This window comes from Aquarana catesbeiana, linkage group LG07, assembly GCF_042186555.1.
Source record: "Aquarana catesbeiana isolate 2022-GZ linkage group LG07, ASM4218655v1, whole genome shotgun sequence".
NCBI classification, from domain to species: domain Eukaryota; kingdom Metazoa; phylum Chordata; class Amphibia; order Anura; family Ranidae; genus Aquarana; species Aquarana catesbeiana.
In genome coordinates, this window is record NC_133330.1 from 346748767 (window position 1) to 346774374 (window position 25608).

Sequence of the window (25608 nt, forward strand, 5' to 3'; positions counted from 1 at the left end):
GAGCAGAAAAATGTTTAAAAAAAAATGTGATAGAATGCACTAAAACGTCCAAATCTAGCGTTTTCATGCATTTCTATGGAACAAAAAACACATAAAAAACACACAAATCTGCCCGATTGGAGCTACAAAAAACCCTCCAGAGTTTGGTGAGTTTGATGTGTAGTGGAGTCGTGATCCGTCTCCATGGAGAGGAATTGATTTTTCCTCCTGCGGTGTTTTGGGGGTACAGAACGCTCTGGCGGTGTGCGATCCGCGGCCTTCCATCTTGGCTCTTTGGATGGACTCGGTTGGCATCGGTGTTTGTACTTTGGCGCCGCCCTTCATTTTTAATTTCTTTCAATCTCCAATAGTCATTTTCAGGCAATGCAAAGAGGTGTCCCAGTAAGAAAATCGCTTATTTCGATTTTTCGGTTTTCTTTCCCACCTACCGAAAAAACTGGAACAATTCTCACCAATCTCCTCCTTTCTGATAGAACAAGTTCTGTACACGGAGTGTGTGATTGGCTCATCTCCCAACCCCCACCATGAGCCATGGACCGCCGGTGACAAGGGCCAATCCAGCTACAAATCCCATCCTCCCCATGGGTGAGACATGCTGGGGGTTGTAGTCCCATAACAGTGCCAAAGATTCCTGATCTTGATTAATAAAAATGTTCCACTAGAGACCTGGACTCACTTCCCACCAGTTCTGTGTATTTATCGGATTTTAGAGTGTAAGCTCCTCTGTACAGAGACTGATGTGATTGGCTCAGTGATCTCTCTACAGCACTGCGGTATATGTCAGAGATATATAAATGTATAATAATAGTGTGTGGGGGGAGGGGACATTAGAGTGTAAGCTCCTCTGTACAGAGACTGATGTGACTGTGGGGGGAGGGGACATTAGAGTGTAAGCTCCTCTGTATAGAGACTGATGTGACTGTGGGGGAGGGGACATTAGAGTGTAAGCTCCTCTGTACAGAGACTGATGTGACTGTGGGGGAGGGGACATTAGAGTGTAAGCTCCTCTGTACAGAGACTGATGTGACTGTGGGGGAGGGGACATTAGAGTGTAAGCTCCTCTGTACAGAGACTGATGTGACTGTGGGGGAGGGGACATTAGAGTGTAAGCTCCTCTGTACAGAGACAGATGTGTGGGGGGAGGGGACATTAGAGTGTAAGCTCCTCTGTATAGAGACTGATGTGACTGTGGGGGGAGGGGACATTAGAGTGTAAGCTCCTCTGTACAGAGACTGATGTGTGGGGGGAGGGGACATTAGAGTGTAAGCTCCTCTGTATAGAGACTGATGTGACTGTGGGGGGAGGGGACATTAGAGTGTAAGCTCCTCTGTACAGAGACTGATGTGACTGTGGGGGGAGGGGACATTAGAGTGTAAGCTCCTCTGTATAGAGACTGATGTGACTGTGGGGGAGGGGACATTAGAGTGTAAGCTCCTCTGTATAGAGACTGATGTGACTGTGGGGGAGGGGACATTAGAGTGTAAGCTCCTCTGTATAGAGACTGATGTGACTGTGGGGGAGGGGACATTAGAGTGTAAGCTCCTCTGTACAGAGACTGATGTGACTGTGGGGGGAGGGGACATTAGAGTGTAAGCTCCTCTGTACAGAGACTGATGTGACTGTGGGGGAGGGGACATTAGAGTGTAAGCTCCTCTGTATAGAGACTGATGTGACTGTGGGGGAGGGGACATTAGAGTGTAAGCTCCTCTGTACAGAGACTGATGTGACTGTGGGGGAGGGGACATTAGAGTGTAAGCTCCTCTGTATAGAGACTGATGTGACTGTGGGGGGAGGGGACATTAGAGTGTAAGCTCCTCTGTACAGAGACTGATGTGACTGTGGGGGGAGGGGACATTAGAGTGTAAGCTCCTCTGTATAGAGACTGATGTGACTGTGGGGGAGGGGACATTAGAGTGTAAGCTCCTCTGTATAGAGACTGATGTGACTGTGGGGGAGGGGACATTAGAGTGTAAGCTCCTCTGTACAGAGACTGATGTGACTGTGGGGGAGGGGACATTAGAGTGTAAGCTCCTCTGTATAGAGACTGATGTGACTGTGGGGGAGGGGACATTAGAGTGTAAGCTCCTCTGTATAGAGACTGATGTGACTGTGGGGGGAGGGGACATTAGAGTGTAAGCTCCTCTGTACAGAGACTGATGTGTGGGGGGAGGGGACATTAGAGTGTAAGCTCCTCTGTATAGAGACTGATGTGACTGTGGGGGGAGGGGACATTAGAGTGTAAGCTCCTCTGTACAGAGACTGATGTGACTGTGGGGGGGAGGTGACATTAGAGTGTAAGCTCCTCTGTACAGAGACTGATGTGACTGTGGGGGAGGGGACATTAGAGTGTAAGCTCCTCTGTATAGAGACTGATGTGACTGTGGGGGAGGGGACATTAGAGTGTAAGCTCCTCTGTACAGAGACTGATGTGACTGTGGGGGAGGGGACATTAGAGTGTAAGCTCCTCTGGTGAATAGACTGATGTGACTGGCTCAATGTTCTCAGTAATGTGTTGAAAGATTTTTTAGTACTTCAAGTTTGGCAAACTAGCACTCCACTGGTAGCCAGGCCATGCTGAGACTTGTAGTTCTCCAGCTGTTGGGGTCGGTTGGCCAGTCTTGGTCTCTTTCTAGCCCACCACGTTGTTTGCCATCCATGAAAACTCGATGTTATTTCTGGAGATTCCTCGTATTTGGGGTTTTGACCTTTCGTTCTTCGGTCTTGGACAATTAAACCTCTCTTTCCGTCCGGTCTGGGCTGTAGCCCCATCTTGCGTGGGAGTGTGTGTCTGCATCTCGCCGATGACTGTAACATTCGTCTAGTTCACATGGCGAGCAGATGACACAGCACCATGGGTGGTCCAGATGGGTGAGGGAAGACAGCGGAGGGGGGGTTGATATTAGGCCCCTTGTAATTACTAAATTTCCTCCAATACAAACTTCTTCATGTCTATGGCGGTGAGAGGGGAAGCCATTGAGCGGTTCCTGGTCTCCGGCGGTACATCTGGCCGCCTTTGGTGCTGTTTCAATATTTCAAGGTGACTTCAGTTGTCGTAGAACTCCTCAGTTATCCAGCCAGCTGCGGTGGCCAAAAACAGAGTTTCTTAAGTATAAAATTCCAGCGCGACCAGTAAACTCTCATTCAGTTTCCGGTATCATTCCAGTTCATTCCATAAATTCAGGGGCACGTTCCTCACTCATTAGAACTAAAGAAGTGGCTTGGAGAAGCTAAGAAACGTCTTCAACATTACAGAATGAGTCCAGAATGAGTCCAGACTAGTATTAGACTACGACCTGGATCAATGAGGACCTTCACAGAGATGACCTCTCCAGGCTTTAACCAATCCCTAGTAATAGCATTAGTGTGATGGCTGGGCGATCAATGACTCAAGGGATAGTGCCTTTGGCCTTGCTGCCCTCCTGGATATGGGGTATCCTAGTAGGTACAAAAAAGATAAGAAGAAGAGGGCGCACCGGCCTTGTGCATTATCCCCAGATGATTTATTAATAAAAAAACAATAAGATACTACTCACAAACATGTGATGAATAAAAGCTTGTAGAAACTACTCAGATGTGGCAATCAGTCCTAAAACTGACAGTCTCCAGGAAACAGAGGGGAGGAGCTCAGAACCGCTGCTGGCTGACGCGTTTTGAAGGAGCAGAGGCTCTGAGGAAGAAGGTACTCCTTCGAAACGCGTCAGTCAGCAGCGGTTCTGAGCTCCTCCACTCTTTTTCCTGGAGACTGTCTGTCTTAGAACTGATTGCCACATCTGAGTGGTTTCTACAAGCTTTTATTCAATAAATCACATGTTTTATGAGTAGTATTTTATTATTAAATCATCTCAGGATAATGCACAAGGCCGGTGCGCCCTCTCCTTCTTCTTATATGTTTAACCAATCCCTGCCTGATCTAAACTGGAAAAAAAAGAAGTTTTGGCTTTAGATATACATTAAGGTTCATTTTAATTTTGGCTCCAGGAGAGGAATGAGTCTCAGTGTGTACAACTAGAGGACTGAGTACCTGGGTTGCTGCAGCAGAGGACTGGGCCGGGGGGGGGGGGGCAATTGCCCCCCGGGCTGCTCTGATACCCCATAAAAAGGCTGCACCGCTTCCGCCGCAGACTTGCCTAAAGGCTCCCTGGTGAAGAGGAGTAAAAAGCTCCCAATCACATATATATATATACTTGATCCGACTCTTCCGGGTAGGGGGCGTGCATGCACCCCTGCCAGTGGCTCGCTTCCACTGTGATTACACACAACGAAAGCCGATCGGCGGGTGCACGGTACCCGATGTCCTCCACCACCCGCCGATCGCCAGGCTATAAGTTGCTGATTTCCACCATTACTAGTAAAAAAAAAAAAAATTATTACAAAACAATAACAACATTCCCATAGTTTATAGACACTATAACTTTTGCGCAAACTAATCAATATACACTTATTGGGATTTTTTTTTACCTAAACATGTAGAAGAATACATATTGTTATAAATTATTGAGAAAATTTGATATTTTTCACTTTTTTAAATGGATGTTTAATAGCAGAAAGTAAAAAATATTGTTTTGTTTTTTTTTCAAAATTGTCGCTTTTCTTTTGTTTCTAGCACAAAAAATTAAAAACCGCAGAGGTGATCAAATACCACCAGAAAATCTCTATTTGTGGGAAAAAAAGGACATCAATTATTTGTGTACAGCGTAGCACGACCGCGCAATTGTCAGTTAAAGCGATGCAGTGCCGTATCCCAAGACATGGCCTGGTCATGGGGGGGGGGGGTAGATCTTCCGGAGAGCGAGGGGGTGATTAATAATTAAAATACATATTCCAATATAGTCACGAAGGAAAACGGCGTAAAAAGCATGACAATGTCAATCCACCATCAAACGCATGCCTTACGCGTTTCTATGCCCTCGGAGCTGAGCTCTGCCCCCTGTTGGTGGTGGATTGACATTGTCCTTTGGGAGTATATTGCAATATGTGTTTTATTATTAAAGAGTCTCACGCCCTTTTCTGGTGCTCCTCCTTCTTACGCTTTTCTTCTATGAGGTAATGGCGGCCAGACACCTCCAGGGCCGGCTTTTCCCAGCAATTTTCTGGAATGATCCAATATGGCCAGTGGCTGTTGGCTGGGAGTATCTGACCCGCGGGCACCATCACCCAGTCCAGCCACCGACCACCCGTGGGAACTTTTCTGTGTCAGGATGGCGGTGATCTTTAGAGTTTGATATCAAAGTAGCAAAGTCTACCATAAAAAAAAAAGTATTTTTAATTCAGAAATTCCTTAATTATAAGCTCAAAAAACAAATCAGTTTGAATCTGTCAGTGCGACAGATAAAGTTATTAAGTTTTGGTATCAAAGGCTTTGCTGCTAAATATTACCTTAGCGCCAACATTTGCGATCGCGTTTCTTCGATCTGCGGGGTCCTTCACTTTATAGCGTGTTTACTACGTGTGTAATCTGTCAGTCCCGCGCACGGTCCCCCCCCCACCCCCGACAGGTGCCCTCCTGTAACTTAAACTTGTCACCGGCCTGATTTTGGGAAGAAGCGGTTCACCTCTAGCGGCTCTTCTTCCTCCCTGTCCTCCTCCCATCTTCCTAGGCTTCTGGCTGTTTGAAGTTGGTCTCCTCGGTCCCCCTGCCTCCTCTTTTCATGTCTGTTCTCTGGGTTAATTAGGGAGTTGAAATTCCTCAGCCTCTCTCAATGGGCTTTGAAGCCCCAGATGGACCCGCGCTGCTTCAAATTAGCACTAATGACGAGAAACTTTCTTTCTTCCTCACAAAGTTCGCAAAGCGGAGGACTGAATACCCGGGTGATGCGGTTCCCATAGTCCTGACAGTTCATTATGACAAGACACGTTTTAACCCGCTTCCTGCCGGGAGAGATTGTAAGGTCCCGTCGCCCCGCGGCCGCAGAAAAACTTTTCATAGTAGGACCCCAGAGAGCTTCAGGGATCAACAATTCCTTACTGCAAGTTATCAATCGGCTGCTTGCCCGTGCTTGTTCTGATTACCCAGAATCCTCTTGGGTGGTACTACCACTAAGGCCCAATGGTTGTGTGCTAAAGCATGCTGGGCTTTCTGGTTCCTTGTGCTTGATGTAGTAATAGATGTAGAGAAGGAAAAGTATCCCATATGCCGCACATCACTGCAAGTCCCAATATAAATGAATATGTGGCAGTCTCAGCCAGGGCCCCAACCAGGAAATGCCCCCAACGCGTTTCGCTATGCCCCCAGGAGCTTAATTATGGGGAACAATAGATATAGAGAAGCTGTACATATGTTAACACCTGTTTCTTCTGATTTCTTCTCTAGCCGGGAGCCGAGTTAGCCAGGAGCTCCGGTACACGAAGGAAAAGCTGGGCGAAGAATCGGTCTACACGTCTCAAATGCTGATCCAGACTACGAAGAAGGAAGGGGAGAACGTACTGACTCAGGAAGCCATGATGATCCACCTGAACGCCGCCCTGGCCGCCAGCAAAGTGCAGGTCTCCATGTATGGAAAGTAAGTAGGCCAGTTTTGGAGGGTTGGTGGGATTTTGGGGTTTTAGCGGACACACATATCTTTTGATATCAGTGGTAGATGTCTGTTAGATGTATGGCCAGTAATTCCTCGATTCGGGTTCCTCCATTAAAGGGTAACTCCACTTTCATGGGAAAAATATAGAAAAAAAATCTTCAGTCATTGTAACTTTCTGTAAAATTCAATATGGCAGCCTGGAGGTGCTATGTGTACCATTGGTGTATGGACCGCCCATAAAAAAGTCATTACCTCCCTTGTGTGATTGGCTCACTGATTTCCCCAGAAGTCTACACTAAGATGCAAGTTAGATTTTAGGCATTCCCTGCAACAACGATTTCAGTTTTGGCACTCCCAAAAGGTTAAATACTACGCCTGAAGAGGTGCAGACCCTGCAGCTTTTCTCATTTGAGAGTTGAACCAGGCCCTTCCGTTCACAAACCCCAGACCCCTTCCATTCACAAACCCCAGACCCCTTCCGTTCACAAACCCCAGACCTCTCCCATTCACAAACCCCAGACCCCTTCCATTCACAAACCCCAGACCCCTCCCATTCACAAACCCCAGACCCCTTCCATTCACAAACCCCAGACCCCTTCCATTCACAAACCCCAGACCCCTTCCATTCACAAACCCCAGACCCCTCCCATTCATAAAACCCAGACCCCTCCCATTTGCAAACCTCAGACCCTTCCATTCACAAACTCCTTCCATTGACAAACTCCAGACCCCTCCCATTCACCAACCTCAGACCCCTCCTATTCTCAAACCTCAGACCCTTCCCATTCAGAATCAGTCTGCAGAAGACATGCTGAAATAGCTATTTCTTCAGTGCAAGCAAAGGGAGAAACCTGCAACAAAATTTGTTACAATCCCTGAAATGTACAGAGATCACCCAGAGGGGGAGGTTTTTTTTTTAAAGTGGAGTTACACTTTAACATGGCTCTTCTAAACATGGCACCCTCTTCTACTTTCCTACAACACTACTCTAAAGGATCTCAGATGCTTCACAACTTCTCGGGTTGGGACAGAAGTATCTCAGTCTGCCAGGAACGTCATCTATATATCTTTGTCTTGCAGGTCGTGGGATCTGAACAAGATTTGCTACAAGTCTGGTGTGCCGATTATTGAGAACGGGATGATTGAGCGGGTGAGTGGACGGGATGCTCCTCTTTTATATACCCAGGAACCTCACTGGTTGGTCAGCAATTATGGCGTTCTTCATAACAATGTCCAAATGTACCGATTTCTTACCCAGAATTTAACACCTGGCCATTTTTAGAGCTTTAGCTGGAATTTTCAGTTCATGTGCACCAAGAGGCGGGTTATTTTTTTATCTCTCTGTAGAAAGTTTGGAGGATAAGTGTTCTTTATTGGCTAACCTAACCTAGAAGCAAGCTTTCGCAATGCATTTGTTTCTTGGTCAGGTTTATGAGATTATAAAATGTAAATACATGAAGAAACCTTTGAAAGCTTGCATGGTGAGTATTTTGGAGATCTCATTTTTTTGGAGGATGAGGAGAAATGCTGGTGGAGACTCTTCAGACTCTACTGTTAGTATATACAGAACCTTATTTTGGCTGCTGCGGTGGACAGGGCTGGCTGCTGCCATGCAGTACAGGGGTCCAGGGCTATTAAACCATAAAGAGGGGATGCATTCCTGCATTTGGTCTCTCGCTGGTTTTCTCCTCGGTGGGTGCTGTGGACAGTGACTGGCATGGTTGCTTTCTGTGGAAGGTTGTCAGGGGGATGTGATCTCAGGGGCAATCATCCTTTCTTTCACACAGTGTTGAAAGGAGAGGGCTGTTGGTTCACAGCAATCACATAGTACAGAGCCATTCTGATTGGCTCTGTACATTTTACCTGTGACCTGCACTATCTAGTGACGTTCGCAGACAGTGGGAGCGTGCATGGTGCACGTGACCTTTCTTTAATACCTGTTAGAATAAAAGGTGCCTGCACCAGCTGATTGCTTACAAGGGGAGGGGCTTCAGTGAGCCATTAAAAGGAATCACTTACACTCCAAACTTTCTGCATTAAACGATGGCTAACACAGTCCAATGCTCTACTAATGACATCTCACATCTCACAGTTCTGGTAAATATATTGGGTTTAATTGTCTGTATTCATGGTGTTTCCAACAGATGATCGAAAAACTGTTCCCTTGTGTGATCGTCACCCCACTGGACTGCTTCTGGGAAGGGTCACAACTACAAGGAGGCTCCGCCTACTTACCGTAAGTAAACCCGCGTCCTTCTCTGTTTAGATTTGTGTGCATGTACGGTATTCTATGATCAAAGCGCCATGTTCACCATTGGAATGGTAGTGGACCATGTATTGTGTGTTGAAACAGCCAACCACTTGGGTTCAACAAGGATCTGAAACACATTGGACATTGGACCCCAGATATCGATGGCACCCAAAATAACCCCCCACCCCCACCTCATGTCTCGCCCTTCAGCCACCTTATCCAACCTAATGTCAGTTAGTCATCCATTCACTGGGAATGGTTTTGGTCTCCTCTCCAAACACCCATTGGACTTTTTTTGTTGCACCCCCAGTTATTGATGGCACCCACAATCTCCCCCCTCCCCATGTCTCGGATCACGCCCTTCAGCCACCTTGTCCAACCTAATGTCAGTTTGTCAGCCATTCACTGGAAACAGTTCTGGTCTCCTCGCCAAAGACTGGTTGGATTTTCTCTGTTGCACCCCCAGATATCATTGGGGCCTAGAACCCCCACCCTGTCCCAGATCTCGCCCTTCAGCCTCCTTACCCGAGCCAATGTCAGTTAGTTAGTCAGCCATTCACTGGGAGCGGTTTTGGTCTCCTCGCCAAAGACCAGTTGGACTTCTTCTATTGCACCCCAGATATTGTTGGCGCCCCCCTTATCTCAGATTCTGCCCTTCAGCCATCTTGACCAATCTAACGTCACCTTCTACCTTCCCGGCCACCCTGCCTCCTTCTCCCTCCTGCCAATTATGTGTCTATTAAGGCTGCAGGACTGCGGAGAAGAGTGGAGGGTTTTTTTTTTGATGAGGGGAGGGTAAGTGGAAGGGGGGGGGGAGGGAAGAGAAGATGGAAGCTGGGACAAAAGCCTCCATTCTTTCTGTTTACAAGTGTGTTTATCTATATGGGGCCCAGGCCGAGCTGCTGCTTTGTCAGCAAATGGTAACACAGTGTATTCTCATGCTAATGATCCAGTAAATAGCAGGCAGTTGCTAAACAAATTGAAATGCTGCCATTATTCAGAGTCCGGCTGGAATAAAGAACGAGGCAGAGAGAGAGAGAGAGAGAGATGGGGGGGGGGGCGTACTGCAAGAAGGAGAGAGGGGACGCTGCGCTGACCACTGCGTCAGTTATATGGGTTTCCACCCCGTCCCCATCAATAATCCAATACTAAGGGACACTTTTTTTTTTTTTAAATGCCAAAAAGTAAAATTCAGTCCTTAATGACCTCTAATTTATTCTGTTTTTGGGATTTCATGAGGTGCAAAGTCCAAGTCCTCCAACCAACAAGGTACTACAAGTCCCAAGCCTGCTTAGACTTGTAGTCCAACAGCAAAGGGGCTCTTGCCCTGAAGGGAATTTAAAAATGGTGGCCTGGCGACTTGTAATTTATTTATTTTTTTTCGTGGGGGTCGCTCTGTTCCCCTTCTTCCGCTTCAGTTCAGCCCTGGGGATCTCTCCCTCTTTTTTTTTTTTTTTTTTTATAAGCGAGAGGCAGAGAGAGTGAAGCCGCTCAACAAAGGAGCAGCAATGTGTGCAATAAACAAAAGAGGCGAGTTGGCTTCAGTGAAGCAAGAAAGGGCAGATAAAGGGGCTTCACTGTGGAAGCAGCCGCTTGGTATGTGGGAATCCTGCGAGAAGCGGGGCCTTGTTTTTCTAGCCAGTTTTAATGAATTATGGCACTGCCCCCTCCCTCGCCCGGCAAAATGTGTGTGTGTGCGCGCGCTTGTGTGTCCCCCTTTCTCTTGACATTATGTCCCTCTCGCAGAGATCCAATTCTCCCGTCGGCTTCGGACCCGGGGACCGCCGTTCCCCCCGAATTTTCTGCTGTTTTGCACCTAGTACTGTGGGGGGGGGGGGGATGTTTTGGATGATGAGTAAGCTTGGTGAATGAGGGACCCCCGCCTCTTGGTGCACATGTTACCTCTCTTTCTCCTCTGCGGACCTCCTTCCCCCTCCCATCTCCCCCCTTGTTCACCTCTTTTTATCAGGGGGCTTGAGAAAACACAGAACCTTCTCCTGAGGGGTCATCACATCTTTTGGAGGAGAAGAAATGGGAATTTCTCAGCTTCCAAAGAAGGGGGACGCAGAGACCCGTACTCTCTCTAAGCCGGTTGTTTGGGGGGCCCAAAAATGGGCACTGGAGCCCCCTTTTCATGAGGGAAGATTGTATTACACAGTTTAACCCATTCAGGGCTAGGAGGAAGGTTCACTCGTCGTGGGGGCTGCTGGATCCATAGATGAAGGAGGCCACATTGTCCTGGACTACAGCCTCTCCTTATACCTTGTACAGCACCACATTTAATGGTGGCGCTATGCCATTGGTCCACCATATCTAGACTTCACTCGTCACACTTACTTGATATAAACTAAACAGGATGCTTCATACTTAAGATTTAGAACAGGTGCCCCTCTCGAAAGATTTCCCCTCAATACCTGTTCTGGTGACAACTCAGAATTTCGGATTTTCCCGTCACATTGAGTCTCAGGGTTCGAGTTTGAAAGGTGCATTGTGCTCTTTAAAATGTATTTTAATACATTTATTCGGAGAGATTTCACTCTAATACATTTTTATTGGAGTTTTACAATTTACAAAGACAGCAAGAAGCCTGGTGTTGGCCAAGGCTAAAGCTAGAGACCTGGAACAAGACTACCCAAAAGGTCACATTATGGCCACATTGGTTTTATCATCTACAGATGGGACATGTTTACCTGTTATTGGGGCAAGTCATTGCCAGGGGGGGGGGGGGGGGGGGGCAGTAGGGTGTGAGTCTGAGGACAAGGAAGAAAGTGGAGGTATGGAGGAGGAGAAGAAAGGGGCAGATCAGGAATGAGGGGGGGGGGATAGAACCTCAGGGCTTGGGAAACCCCCATAAATCCATGAAACATCCAAGAGGAGGTGATAAATAGTCAATGGAGAGCAATCAGAATCATAAGATAGGCAGTTATCCATGGGCCCCAAACTTTCATAGAGTTCCCCAGTATGACCGCCATTTTTTATTTTATTTCAGAGTTATTCAGAGAGATTTATGGAGACAAGTCTTCTGTCACAATTGGAATATTTGTTTCCTAAATCCAGAATTTAGATACAGTTGATGTTCTCACAAACACAGCCATGTGTGGACAATGATTCTTTTATAAATTGGAAGTTTCCATAACTTGTTATAATGCTAAAGGGGGGGGGGGGGGGGGATAATCTTCGTACCCACCACTGATTTCCTGTCCAGTAAGCCCTAAAAAAAATGCTAATTGTTAATTTGTAGTGCAAAATGGCAGCTAATGCAAAGCAATACAATATTGTGTTAGATACAAATGTATCATTGATCGGTTTGGGTGTACTGCTCCTTTAATTGATGGCCGGTTGCCTGGCGGGATTGTTCCCATGTGGACAGTCCGGCATCAGATCCGTAGGAATCCCCTTTCCCTCCCGATAATGTCTTATTCTCAGGCATCCGAGCGCCCCCACGCTCTCGCATCCCCTATTACCCAGAGTGCCTTGCGGGCTCCCCGCTCTATCAAGATGTTACGGAGTCGCTGTTAATTGGCCTGACTTGCGCTGCGCGCTGAAGTAATGGCAGCACACAGCTTTGTTCCTCTGTGTAACAGGATAATACATGCTCTTTTTCTCGGGCATCTGGCACGCCTCGCTGGTTAAGGGGGGATCCGGCCCCCGGGAGCAAACTCCCATCCTGCGAGGTGAAGGGGAGCGAGCGACAAGCCGCATTTCAATAACAAAGAGAGATTTAATATCAATTTTTTTTTTACTTCCTTCACCTCAACTTCCCTCTAAGTGCTTAAAGTGGAATGTAAACAGTCTGCGTGTCAGTGCCGGCCCCGCGCCTCCGAGATCTGCCGAGTCCTGGGTTCAGGGCAACCAATCCCTTAAAGGTTATATATGTCATCATTGGGAATTTCAACAGTAATATGGCACCAACATAGACCAGAGCATAAAACACATTCAGATCTCTGTACAGAGGAGCTTACACTCCAATGTCCCCTCCCCCACAGTCACATCAGTCTCTGTACAGAGGAGCTTACACTCTAATGTCCCCTCCCCCCACAGTCACATCAGTCTCTATACAGAGGAGCTTACACTCTAATGTCCCCTCCCCCACAGTCACATCAGTCTCTATACAGAGGAGCTTACACTCTAATGTCCCCTCCCCCCACAGTCACATCAGTCTCTATACAGAGGAGCTTACACTCTAATGTCCCCTCCCCCACAGTCACATCAGTCTCTATACAGAGGAGCTTACACTCTAATGTCCCCTCCCCCCACAGTCACATCAGTCTCTATACAGAGGAGCTTACACTCTAATGTCCCCTCCCCCCACAGTCACATCAGTCTCTATACAGAGGAGCTTACACTCTAATGTCCCCTCCCCCCACAGTCACATCAGTCTCTGTACAGAGGAGCTTACACTCTAATGTCCCCTCCCCCCACAGTCACATCAGTCTCTGTACAGAGGAGCTTACACTCTAATGTCCCCTCCCCCACAGTCACATCAGTCTCTATACAGAGGAGCTTACACTCTAATGTCCCCTCCCCCCACAGTCACATCAGTCTCTATACAGAGGAGCTTACACTCTAATGTCCCCTCCCCCCACAGTCACATCAGTCTCTGTACAGAGGAGCTTACACTCTAATGTCCCCTCCCCCCACAGTCACATCAGTCTCTATACAGAGGAGCTTACACTCTAATGTCCCCTCCCCCACAGTCACATCAGTCTCTATACAGAGGAGCTTACACTCTAATGTCCCCTCCCCTCACAGTCACATCAGTCTCTATACAGAGGAGCTTACACTCTAATGTCCCCTCCCCCCACAGTCACATCAGTCTCTATACAGAGGAGCTTACACTCTAATGTCCCCTCCCCCCCACAGTCACATCAGTCTCTATACAGAGGAGCTTACACTCTAATGTCCCCTCCCCCCACACATCAGTCTCTATACAGAGGAGCTTACACTCTAATGTCCCCTCCCCCACAGTCACATGACTCTGATATCTTTTCTCAGGGGAAGGCGGGACATTCAATGGACAAACTTGGACCCGATGCAGCTGATGGAGGAACTCGGACAGTTCACCAGTCTGGACGGCTTCAAAGAAATGCTGGACAAGGCGGAAGTGGGACAGGCGTACATGGAACGTCCGTGTCTGGACCCCACCGACTCCGAGTGCCCGGACAGCGCCCCCAACAAGAAGTCACAAAAGGTCAGTCCATTGAAATGATGGGGGGAGGGGGGGTGGATAAGGGGACCCCCAGCAACTGACAGTCCCACCGTCCCGGGACAAGAATAGTTAGTACTCAAAGTCGTCCTGAATTATTACACCTTTTACCGCCCCCCTCCTGGCAAAGCCCCGAGGCTGCCGCCTCTCCTGCCTACCCCTCGGTCCCACCGCACCAGGAAGAGCCAGTCCCGGTAGGACCCCAATATCTGGGGGACCTTTTGGGTTTCTTTACTTATTCAATTTATTATAATCCCCATTTCTAAACGAATTCTTCTCTTCCAGAGTCCGGATATCGTCACCACTCTCCAGAACGGCTGTCACGGCTTTTCCAAGAAGTTTATGTACTGGCAGAAGGATCTCATCATGGGTGGGATGGAGAAAGGAGCAGATGGAGAGCTGAAGAGGTACGAGGCGTATTGTGTTATCCAGGGCCAAATCTGTACAATCCGGTGCCAAATCTGTACAATCCGGTGCCAAATCTGTACAATCCGGTGCCAAATCTGTACAATCCGGTGCCAAATCTGTACAATCTAATGCCAAATCTGTACAATCCGGTGCCAAATCTGTACAATCCGGTGCCAAATCTGTACAATCCGGTGCCAAATCTGTACAATCTAATGCCAAATCTGTACAATCCGGTGCCAAATCTGTACAATCCGGTGCCACATCTGTACAATCCGGTGCCAAATCTGTACAATCCGGTGCCAAATCTGTACAATCTGGTGCTAAATCTGTACAATCTAATGCCAAATCTGTACAATCCGGTGCCAAATCTGTACAATCTGGTGCCAAATCTGTACAATCTAATGCCAAATCTGTACAATCCGGTGCCACATCTGTACAATCCGGTGCCAAATCTGTACAATCTAATGCCAAATCTGTACAATCCGATGCCAAATCTGTACAATCCGTGCCAAATCTGTACAATCCGGTGCCACATCTGTACAATCCGGTGCCAAATCTGTACAATCTGGTGCCAAATCTGTACAATCCGGTGCCAAATCTGTACAATCCGGTGCCAAATCTGTACAATCCGGTGCCAAATCTGTACAATCCGGTGCCAAATCTGTACAATCCGGTTGTCTTCTCCCCCCACTAACAGCCGTCTGTTCTATTTATTTTGCAGTGCGGAAGCTCTGCAGACCATGTACCTCCTGATGAGTCCCGGTCAGCTCTATGAGCATTTCAAAGATGACTACGAGATCCACGACATCAACTGGAACGAGGAGAAGGCGGCCGCCATCTTGGAGGCGTGGCAAAGGAAATTTGTCGAGGTGAGCACACACACAAGTGGTGTTGCTGTGTGAGGTCAGGGGTGAGTCCCGCTGACAATCCTCCTCTTCTGGATCCTGAGAGGACCCCCCCCCCCGGCTGCCGTCAGAAGAAGGGGGGAGGGGTGGGATAGGGCGAGCCTGGAGATCCACTTTAAGGAAGGATTCCGCTCTAATAATTTGGCGGGAGAATCACCGATTGGACCGATCTCTGACCACGCGGCTTCTTTTTCTTTCCCGCAGAAAGCGCAGCAATCCGCCGGGCAGAACGCCTCGCAGGACATCCACGCCTTTTCCACCACCACCTTGAATGACATCATGAAGTCCTTCTCTGACGTCAGTGTGATCCGCGTCGCCGGCGGCTACCTGCTGATGGTAAGAAATATTACCGACACTTCATCGCTTTTCATCCGTCTGTAATAGAAGCAATGAAACATTCACTGCAGGGGAATCTCAGCGATCGATTCACCACCAGTGAACGTTTAGTGGAATTCTGTATTTCTGTCCATCCGGTACAAAGCTCCGCAGCTCCGCACATCGGGAGACCGAATTCTTCTCCGCTGCAGTTCAGTAACACTGAGGGGTCTTGTCCCTCCCCCAGCCTGTGATTGGACAGCGGAAGGAGAAGCAGCAGACTGATGAGCTGATCTGTCTGTCACTCTGCATTGTTTGCAACACAACTGATTGGCTCCTTGTGCTGCTTTTCCTTCGGCAAGCCTGAGCTCTGCTGTATAGAGATACTTGGATTTATAAAATATATTTAATGATGTATTAATGAAAGCCGATCAATAGTATCGGCCGTTATCTTCCCGCGTTGCATGATGGGGAAGTGAAAATAGGGTAATACTTACAAAGTCTTCTCTTCTTCCAGCTGGCGTATGCTTGTGTCACCATGCTGCGCTGGGATTGCTCCAAGTCTCAGGGCGCGGTAGGATTGGCCGGCGTCCTCCTCGTGGCTCTTTCCGTGGCCTCGGGCCTGGGGCTCTGCTCTCTGCTCGGGATCTCCTTCAATGCTGCAACCACCCAGGTACGCCGATTCTCCTAAACGGGAGTTTATAGCCTATGAAAGTTATTTTAGGTGAAAGCGGCGGGTCTGCACCGGTGCGGGTCACAAGCCGACTATCTATAGATTATATTGAGATTTAAAGGTCAGACATATGTGAACATTACAAGCCAGGAAAAAAGTGAAAGGTCAACAATGGCCAAAAAACGTCCCAATAACAGCTAAAAATACATTATAGTCCTTTAACCACCTGCCGATGGCTCACAGTAAATATACATACACGATCGGCCTTGTTCCAGGTTTGGGACGCGCATGCATGTGCCCCCTGCTGACCTGTTTGGACACAGCACAGATTTGGCAGCTGATTTCAGCCAATGATTTTGGTTAAAATCAGCTGACTGATTGTGTCCAATCACACACAGAGTTCAGAAACCCCTGTGTACAGGGAACAGCGATCTCTCCGCTTCTTCTCCCTGCAAAGCAGGGAACAAAAACAGAGACCCCTGTGTACAGGGAACAGCGATCTGTCTGCTTCTTCTCCCTGCAAAGCAGGGAACAAAAACAGAGACCCCTGTGTACAGGGAACAGTGATCTCTCCACTTCTTCTCCCTGCAAAGCAGGGAACAAAAACAGAGACCTCTGTGTACAGGGAACAGTGATCTGTCTGCTTCTTCTCCCTGCAAAGCAGGGAACAAAAACAGAGACCCCTGTGTACAGGGAACAGTGATCTGTCTGCTTCTTCTCCCTGCAAAGCAGGGAACAAAAACAGAGACCCCTGTGTACAGGGAACAGCGATCTGTCTGCTTCTTCTCCCTGCAAAGCAGGGAACAAAAACAGCCATATCAGAAAGTGAAAGCAGCACACATCACACATTGATAGGCACACAGTTAACCCCTTGATTGCCCCTAGATATTAGCCCTTTCCCAGCCAGTGTCATTAGTACAGTGACAGTGCATAGTATTATCACTGTATTAGTGTCACCGATGACGTCAGTTACTGACCCTTCCAGATAGTGTCTGCTAGCGCCAGATTGTCCGCCACCGCATTACAGCCCCGCTATAAGTCGCTGATCACCGCCATCACTAGTATAGCGTCTATAGCTGCATAGATCCCAGTATAGATCCCAGTATTGATCCCAGTATTGATCCCAGTATAGATCCCAGTATAGATCCCAGTATTGATCCCAGTATAGATCCCAGTATAGATCCCAGTATAGATCCCAGTATTGATCCCAGTATAGATCCCAGTATAGATCCCAGTATTGATCCCAGTATTGATCCCAGTATAGATCCCAGTATAGATCCCAGTATTGATCCCAGTATTGATCCCAGTATAGATCCCAGTATAGATCCCAGTATTGATCCCAGTATTGATCCCAGTATAGATCCCAGTATAGATCCCAGTATTGATCCCAGTATAGATCCCAGTATAGATCCCAGTATTGATCCCAGTATTGATCCCAGTATAGATCCCAGTATAGATCCCAGTATTGATCCCAGTATAGATCCCAGTATTGATCCCAGTATAGATCCCAGTATTGATCCCAGTATAGATCCCAGTATTGATCCCAGTATAGATCCCAGTATAGATCCCAGTATAGATCCCAGTATTGATCCCAGTATAGATCCCATATAACCTACTCCTAAGACATGGCGTAGAATACATATTGGCCAAAGTTTATGGAGAAATTTGATTTTATTGGATATGTTTTATAACAGAAAGTAAAAATAGTTTGTTTTTTTTTTTCTTTAGAAAAGTTTTTTTTTTCAAAATTTTGGGTCACTTTTTTTGTCACTTTTTTTGTTTATATAATAAAAAATAACCCCCCCCCCCCCCCAGAGGTGATCAAATACCACCAAAAGAAAGCTCCATGTGTGGGAAAAAACTGATATAAATGTCATTTGGGTACAGAGTCACATGACCGCGCAAAGTAACGCAGTGCTGAATAGCAAAAAAATGTATGGCCATCGGGGGGAGGGGAACCTTCCAGGGGGTCAAGAGGTTGAATAAGGAGAGGTTTTGGAAGGTCCGTTCCTCGGGTCCTCTGATGAACTATCTGCCGTTCTCTCACAGGTCTTGCCCTTTCTTGCTCTGGGGATCGGCGTGGATGACATGTTCCTCTTGGCGCACGCCTTCACCGAAACCGGCCGAAGTACCCCACTTAAGGTTTGTAAAGAACCACCACCCAGTCACCCCCCCACCGCCACCTCCAACCCTATGTGGGCGAGACATCTCATACTTGTGTTCCCTCTCTGTCTCAGGAAAGGACGGGCGAATGTCTCAGGCGTACCGGGACCAGCGTGGCTCTGACTTCCATCAATAACATGATTGCCTTTTTCATGGCGGCTTTGGTGCCAATCCCGGCACTGAGGGCCTTTTCTCTGCAGGTAAGTCCAGCTCTCCATTCTCTGGTCTCTTGGACTTTGTTATTAGAATTCTGTGTGGGGTTGAGAAGTACCGCAGTGAAAGTTTCTGGTGTTCACCTTGTAGGTTCCTCAAAGGGAATAGCATTTTTCAAAGTCTCGGCCATGCCAATGGGATGGTGGCCTTCTCCATATGTCCAGTTTATTATCATACAAGATTTATATAGAGCCCACAGTTGGCACAAAGCTTTACTATATAAAGGGAGACACTCCAATTACAATAGAATTCAAGACACGAGGGTTAGGAGGCCTTGCTCATAAGAGCTTACAATCTAAAAGGCAGCCTTAAAGTGGCTCTAAAGGCTCAAGGTTTCTTTACCTTATAAAACCGTCTGGGTGCTCCTACCCCCCCCCCATGTACTTACCTGAGCCCCATCTAAATATCTCAGTCCAGTGATTTGCATTAGAGCAGTGGCTCTCCCGAGTCACTCTCTCCTCATTGGTTCACACAGCAGCAGGAAGCCATTGGCTGTCAATTACAGACAGTGAGACAATGAAGAGAGAGCACAAGCGGAGGTGGGGGGGTGGAGGGGTGGACACACAGAGCGCAGCTCGGGAATGCCTCCATAGCTAGAGGATAGTAACAAGGTAAGTATAACATGTTTGTTGTTTTTAAAAAAAATGATTTCCTTTAGATTAACTTTAAGAGATACAAAGGAAATAACTGTGTTGGGACAAGTTGATGGAAAAAGTGAAAATTCCTTGAACTTCGGCTGTGGCCCCCCGGTGCCTCCTTGCCTTTATCTGGTCCTTGAGGCATTATTCCTCCCACTGATACCAATGATGGGACACTATTCCTCCCACTGATTCCAATGATGGGACACTATTCCTCCCACTGATACCAATGATGGGACACTATTCCCCCCACTGATACCAATGATGGGACACTATTCCTCCCACTGACACCAATGATGGGACACTATTCCTCCCACTGATTCCAATGATGGGACACTATTCCTCCCACTGACACCAATGATGGGACACTATTCCTCCCACTGATACCAATGATGGGACACTATTCCTCCCACTGATACCAATGATGGGACACTATTCCTCCCACTGACACCAATGATGGGGCACTATTCCTCCCACTGATACCAATGATGGGACACTATTCCTCCCACTGATACCAATGATGGGACACTATTCCTCCCACTGATACCAATGATGGGACACTATTCCTCCCACTGATACCAATGACGGGACACTATTCCTCCCACTGATACCAATGATGGGACACTATTCCTCCCACTGATACCAATGATGGGACACTATTCCTCCCACTGACACCAATGATGGGACACTATTCCTCCCACTGATACCAATGATGGGGACACTATTCCTCCCACTGATTCCAATGATGGGGCACTATTCCTCCCACTGATACCAATGATGGGACACTATTCCTCCCACTGATACCAATGATGGGACACTATTCCTCCCACTGATACCAATGATGGGACACTATTCCTCCCACTGATACCAATGACGGGACACTATTCCTCCCACTGATACCAATGATGGGACACTATTCCTCCCACTGATACCAATGATGGGACACTATTCCTCCCACTGATACCAATGATGGGACACTATTCCTCCCACTGATACCAATGATGGGACACTATTCCTCCCACTGATACCAATGATGGGACACTATTCCTCCCACTGACACCAATGATGGGGCACTATTCCTCCCACTGATACCAATGATGGGACACTATTCCTCCCACTGACACCAATGATGGGACACTATTCCTCCCACTGATACCAATGATGGGACACTATTCCTCCCACTGATACCAATGATGGGGCACTATTCCTCCCACTGACACCAATGATGGGACACTATTCCTCCCACTGATACCAACGATGGGACACTATTCCTCCCACTGACACCAATGATGGGACACTATTCCTCCCACTGACACCAATGATGGGGCACTATTCCTCCCACTGATACCAATGATGGGATACTATTCCTCCCACTGACACCAATGATGGGACACTATTCCTCCCACTGATATCAATGATGGGGCACTATTCCTCCCACTGACACCAATGATGGGACACTATTCCTCCCACTGATACCAATGATGGGACACTATTCCTCCCACTGACACCAATGATGGGACACTATTCCTCCCACTGATACACACTATTTCTTCCCCTAATACCAAAGATCATTGGGAACAGTCCGGCCCCCCTAAAGTCAGAAGGACAGTAAACTGGCCCTTTCTTTAGAAAGTTTGGAGACCCCTAGCTTAAGGGCAGACAGAGTAGAACACAGCCTGATAGATTGGGGTAGGGAGTTCCAGAAGATAGGGGAGGCCCTGGAGAAGACCTGAAGGTGATCATAAAAGTAGGGGATGAGGGAGATAGAGAGCTGGAGGTCTTTGGAGGACAAGCGGAGAGGACAAGCGGTGAAAATCTCATATTTTAGAGTCTAGAAAGTGATATCAGAAACAGTGGGGGAGGGGTCTGTCCATCGCTGTCCTTCCATCCCAGTGACCCCAGTGAAAGGTGACACCCTTCCAGAGGTCTCTAATGGCGATCCGCAGAGCTGATCAGGTGAAAGGTGACTTCAGTACAAAGGCCTCGGATGCATTCAGATGTCACTTCCCTGAGGGCAGCTGGGGAAGGGGAGGGGGGCTTCTCCACTTTGCCTCTCTGGGTGGTCCGGGAGATAAGGCCAGAACATAAGGATGGACAGAAGGTCTGGGGATGTCAGGATGTGTCCATGGAGCAATATACAGTGTGCTGTGTGGAATGTTATTTCAGCTTTATCTGCAGTTGTAGAGACCGTATGGTTATTGTGTTATCCTGCTGCCTAAAGAACACCTCATTATAAAAGTGTTTGAATAAAATTAGGCAAGACGGGTGGCTTCATAATTAGAACTTGTCCCAACATGGAGTTTGTATGTCCTCCAGGGCGTGTGTTTCCTCCAAGACCTATATTGGTAGGTTTATTGGCTTCTATCCAAAGGCTGAATTGTTTTTTAATTATGGCTCTTATTAGCTGGAAAGTTTGAGAAGACGGGGCAATCTGAACGTTGAATGTCACATATCTCCACCTTGAATGTCACATATCTCCACCTTGAATGTCACATATCTCCACATTGCGTGCCACGTATCTCCTTCATTTATTCGTTGTGTCTCTTCCAGGCGGCTGTGGTGGTCGTATTCAATTTTGGGATGGTGTTGTTAATATTTCCGGCCATCTTGAGCTTGGACCTGCAGCGTCGGGAGGACCAGAGGTTGGATATTCTTTGCTGCTTCTACAGGTAGGGCGCATAGATCTACCAACGCTTCAAACGTACATTTTGTGGGTCTTTTTTTATCTCTGAAGTGACCAGTCTTTCTTTCCCCTTCATGCAGCCCCTGCTCTTCCAGAGTAATCCAGATTCAGCCTCAGGAGATCCCTGATGCCAACGACAATCACACTTACCACCCGTCCCCATATGGCAATCCCACCATCACTACCAGTACCCAGATCACCACCACCGTGCAGGCCTTCACTCAGTGCGACTCCTCTGGACACCATATTGTCACAATTCTGCCGCCCACCTCCCAGATCTCCACCTCGCCGTCGGTTGTCATGCCCACAATGGATCCTCTTGGCTCCCAGGTGTTCAACTCCTCCAGTTCCACTCGGGATCTGCTGGCCCAGATGGATGACACCAAAGCAGGCCGAGAGTGTGTTCCGCTGCCTTTCCTAAAGTGGAGCCTCTCCCAGTTTGCTCGTGAGAAGTATGCCCCTCTGCTGCTCAAACCCGAGACCAAGGTAATTGCACCGAGTGCACCGTAGCTTCCTAGACAAAACAGTATGGGCCATAATGAATGCAGATACTCAGATACTCATACCTCTGCTTTTTCTTTTGCAGGGCATTGTGGTGGCCTTGTTCATGGCACTGTTAGGCCTCGGCCTGTATGGAACCACCATGGTCCACGATGGTCTCTACCTGACTGACATTGTCCCACGAGAGACTAAAGAATACAACTTCATCTCCGCCCAGTTCAAATATTTCTCCTTCTACAACATGTTCATCATTACCAAAGGTGGCTTCGACTACCCAAAAGCCCAGGCGTCGCTCTACGACCTTCACGAGTCCTTCGATTCTGTCAAATTTGTCGTACGGGAAGAAGGGAGGGAGCTGCCCAAAATGTGGCTCCATTACTTCCAGGACTGGCTGAGAGGTAAGACAGGGTCGATACGCAATACCCAAGCTCTACTTCTTCATTAGTAAATGTGCAGCTGAAGACCAGAGCTTATACAATTAAACTGTAGCGAATATAAGCCAGCAAATCGGTATACTCCAAAATCCAAGTCTTTCTTAGCTACATGTAAAATACGCAGCGAATACATCCAACGCGTGTCGGCCATGGCAGGGATGATAAGCAAGGTCTGCATCATAGTCTTCTGCTGCTCCTCAGTGGCGGAGGAAGTACAAATGTAGCGTAACAGTTCTGCTTGTTAATATCTTGTCCTCAGAGCTGACGCTTTGGAGTGGAAGTAGTTCAGATGGGGCACATAAAGTAGTAAGGTCATTGTTCTTATGATCTCCACCTCTCGCCCAGGTCTCCAGGCTGCGTTTGACAAAGACTGGGAATCTGGCAGCATCACGCCAGACAACTACCGCAACGGCACCGAAGACGGAGTCCTGGCCTACAAACTTCTCATTCAGACCGGGAATAAGAAAGATCCCTTTAATCTTGACCAGGTAAACTCATAATTACTGTGATTTCACCGCACACTGTGAGCTTCGCACAAATATGCGGCCTCTCGGAAGGTGGGCCTTGATACAGAGCAGGCACATATTTGCGTACCTCATTGCACAGCTGTGCCGAGAGTGAATGCTATGGCGGTCACATGATCATAGTCCTTGCCCCGCCTCCCGGCATCTGAAACCCCTTATGGGCTTGGAGGCGTCGGTGCCTTGGGGTTAAAACTGTCTTTCTAATGTTGATGGGGGGGGGGGGGGGGGGGGGGGTGACCAAGGAAGGCAGAATATAAGCAGATTAAACGTCAGCTCCAGTCATTCCTCGATGAACCTTCTCTAATCTGAAGTTTTCTCCTGAACAGCTGACCAGTCGGCGTTTGGTGGACGAGAACGGCCTCATCCCTCAGGATGCTTTCTACATCTACCTAACGGTTTGGGTCAGCAACGACCCCCTGGGCTACGCCGCCTCCCAGGCAAATTTTTACCCCCAGCCGCCCGAGTGGATCCACGACCGCTACGACACGACCGGGGAGAACCTGAGAAGTAGGTTTTATGGTGGCAAAAACATTGATTATTACTAATAAACTGTAGCCGGATCGATAAGGGTCTCTGACCTCTCTGCTTCCCTCTCTTCAGTCCCAGCGGCAGAATCCATCGAGTTTGCCCAATTTCCATTCTACCTGAACGGCCTGCGCCAGACGTCAGACTTTATCGAGGCGATCGAGAGCGTGCGATCGGTGTGCGATGAGTTCGCGAAGCAAGGAGTGTACAGCTACCCCAGCGGGTACCCGTTCCTCTTCTGGGAGCAGTACATCGGGCTCCGGCATTGGTTCCTCCTGGCGATAAGCATCGTCTTGGCATGTACCTTCTTGGTGTGCGCCATCCTCCTGCTCAATCCCTGGACCGCTGGCATCATTGTAAGTACCTGCAGATGTTCTTACATTTTGAGTTTGCATAGCTAGATATTGTTATGTGGGTAGGAGTGCCACCCCGTGTGGCTGGAGCCCCTGTGACCAACTGCCCAACCTGCGGCCCAAAAGCATGGTTGCTGGTAGAAATCATTTTTAAAATTGTATTTCTTTTATTTTTTGCATTTTTTGAACAGTCCCGTGGGGGTTGGTGAAATGTTAGCTAAACAGACACCCAACGTCTCACTTTTGAGACAGAGAAAGAGATTGAGGACACAGATTCCTCATTCCTTTCTCAGATGAACAGGAAGCACTCTGTACAGATGCTACCTGTTCATTACCAAACTGAAGCACTGAATACACAGGGAGGTTGGTTTGAGTAATTGTACCCACTCCTGCAGCTCTGGGCCCCCCTGTTGAACTTATGGGGACTGGACCCTGTACAGCAGGAGAGGTGCTACCCCTTTATCAGCGGCCCTGCCCCAAGGGTAATAACAGTGGATCTCTAGAAGTCCTATGTCACATGTCCCCAGCCTCCTACCATCTCCTGTAGTTATTCTTCAGTCTCTTCTGAAGTATTACCTAGAGTTCATATTATATGTGGCCCTTTGGTGACCTCTGGAGCCGCATTTAAGGCCCCTCTATATCTCAAGCTGACTAGAAGTACCATCATTAAACATCAGGTTATCACCGTGTTCCTTTGTGTCCGTAGGTCTTCGTCCTGGCTATGATGACGGTGGAGCTGTTCGGAATTATGGGTCTCATCGGCATTAAGCTGAGCGCCATTCCCGTGGTCATTCTCATCGCTTCCGTCGGCATTGGTGTTGAGTTCACCGTCCATGTGGCTCTGGTAAGTCACCAACAGGTCACCCCACACACCAGATTTAGCAAACAAACTTGACACAGATTTCCTTCCAGTTTATCCTTTAATTAGTAAAATGATTCTTACTTAAAACATAACATTGTCAGAAATTTGTCAGCATGCTGGAGAATTCTCACTTAGTTAAACCCCAATGTTCCTGATTAGACGAGAGTCGCATTGAGGCTGATTAGACTGTAGAATGTACAAAAATATATTTGTATTTTCCTCCAGGGTTTCCTCACCGCTATCGGCGACCGGAACCAGCGTTCGGTCCTGGCTCTGGAACACATGTTCGCTCCGGTGTTGGACGGCGCCATTTCCACCCTTCTTGGAGTCCTGATGCTCGCTGGGTCTGAATTCGATTTTATTTTAAGGTATAATGTATACCTTATCCTGTATAATAATAATAATAATAATAATAATTTTAAGATATGGTTCCAAATGT

The 25608-nt window shown here is 47.8% G+C and overlaps 1 protein-coding gene across 1 annotated transcript in view; it reads left to right on the forward strand.

Moving 5' to 3' along the window:
- The window catches only part of PTCH2 (patched 2), a 69839-nt gene that overhangs the window by 33692 nt on the left and 10539 nt on the right, over positions 1 to 25608 (forward strand). Inside the window, exons 3-20 of the mRNA XM_073594008.1 lie at positions 6311 to 6500; positions 7596 to 7665; positions 8660 to 8751; positions 13762 to 13957; positions 14258 to 14379; positions 15102 to 15249; positions 15490 to 15621; positions 16118 to 16273; positions 18323 to 18415; positions 18511 to 18636; positions 21838 to 21956; positions 22051 to 22456; positions 22557 to 22869; positions 23251 to 23393; positions 23756 to 23936; positions 24030 to 24310; positions 25014 to 25151; positions 25395 to 25537. Coding sequence (XP_073450109.1) covers positions 6311 to 6500; positions 7596 to 7665; positions 8660 to 8751; positions 13762 to 13957; positions 14258 to 14379; positions 15102 to 15249; positions 15490 to 15621; positions 16118 to 16273; positions 18323 to 18415; positions 18511 to 18636; positions 21838 to 21956; positions 22051 to 22456; positions 22557 to 22869; positions 23251 to 23393; positions 23756 to 23936; positions 24030 to 24310; positions 25014 to 25151; positions 25395 to 25537 — 3049 coding nt within the window. The remainder of the gene's footprint in view (positions 1 to 6310; positions 6501 to 7595; positions 7666 to 8659; positions 8752 to 13761; positions 13958 to 14257; positions 14380 to 15101; positions 15250 to 15489; positions 15622 to 16117; positions 16274 to 18322; positions 18416 to 18510; positions 18637 to 21837; positions 21957 to 22050; positions 22457 to 22556; positions 22870 to 23250; positions 23394 to 23755; positions 23937 to 24029; positions 24311 to 25013; positions 25152 to 25394; positions 25538 to 25608) is intronic.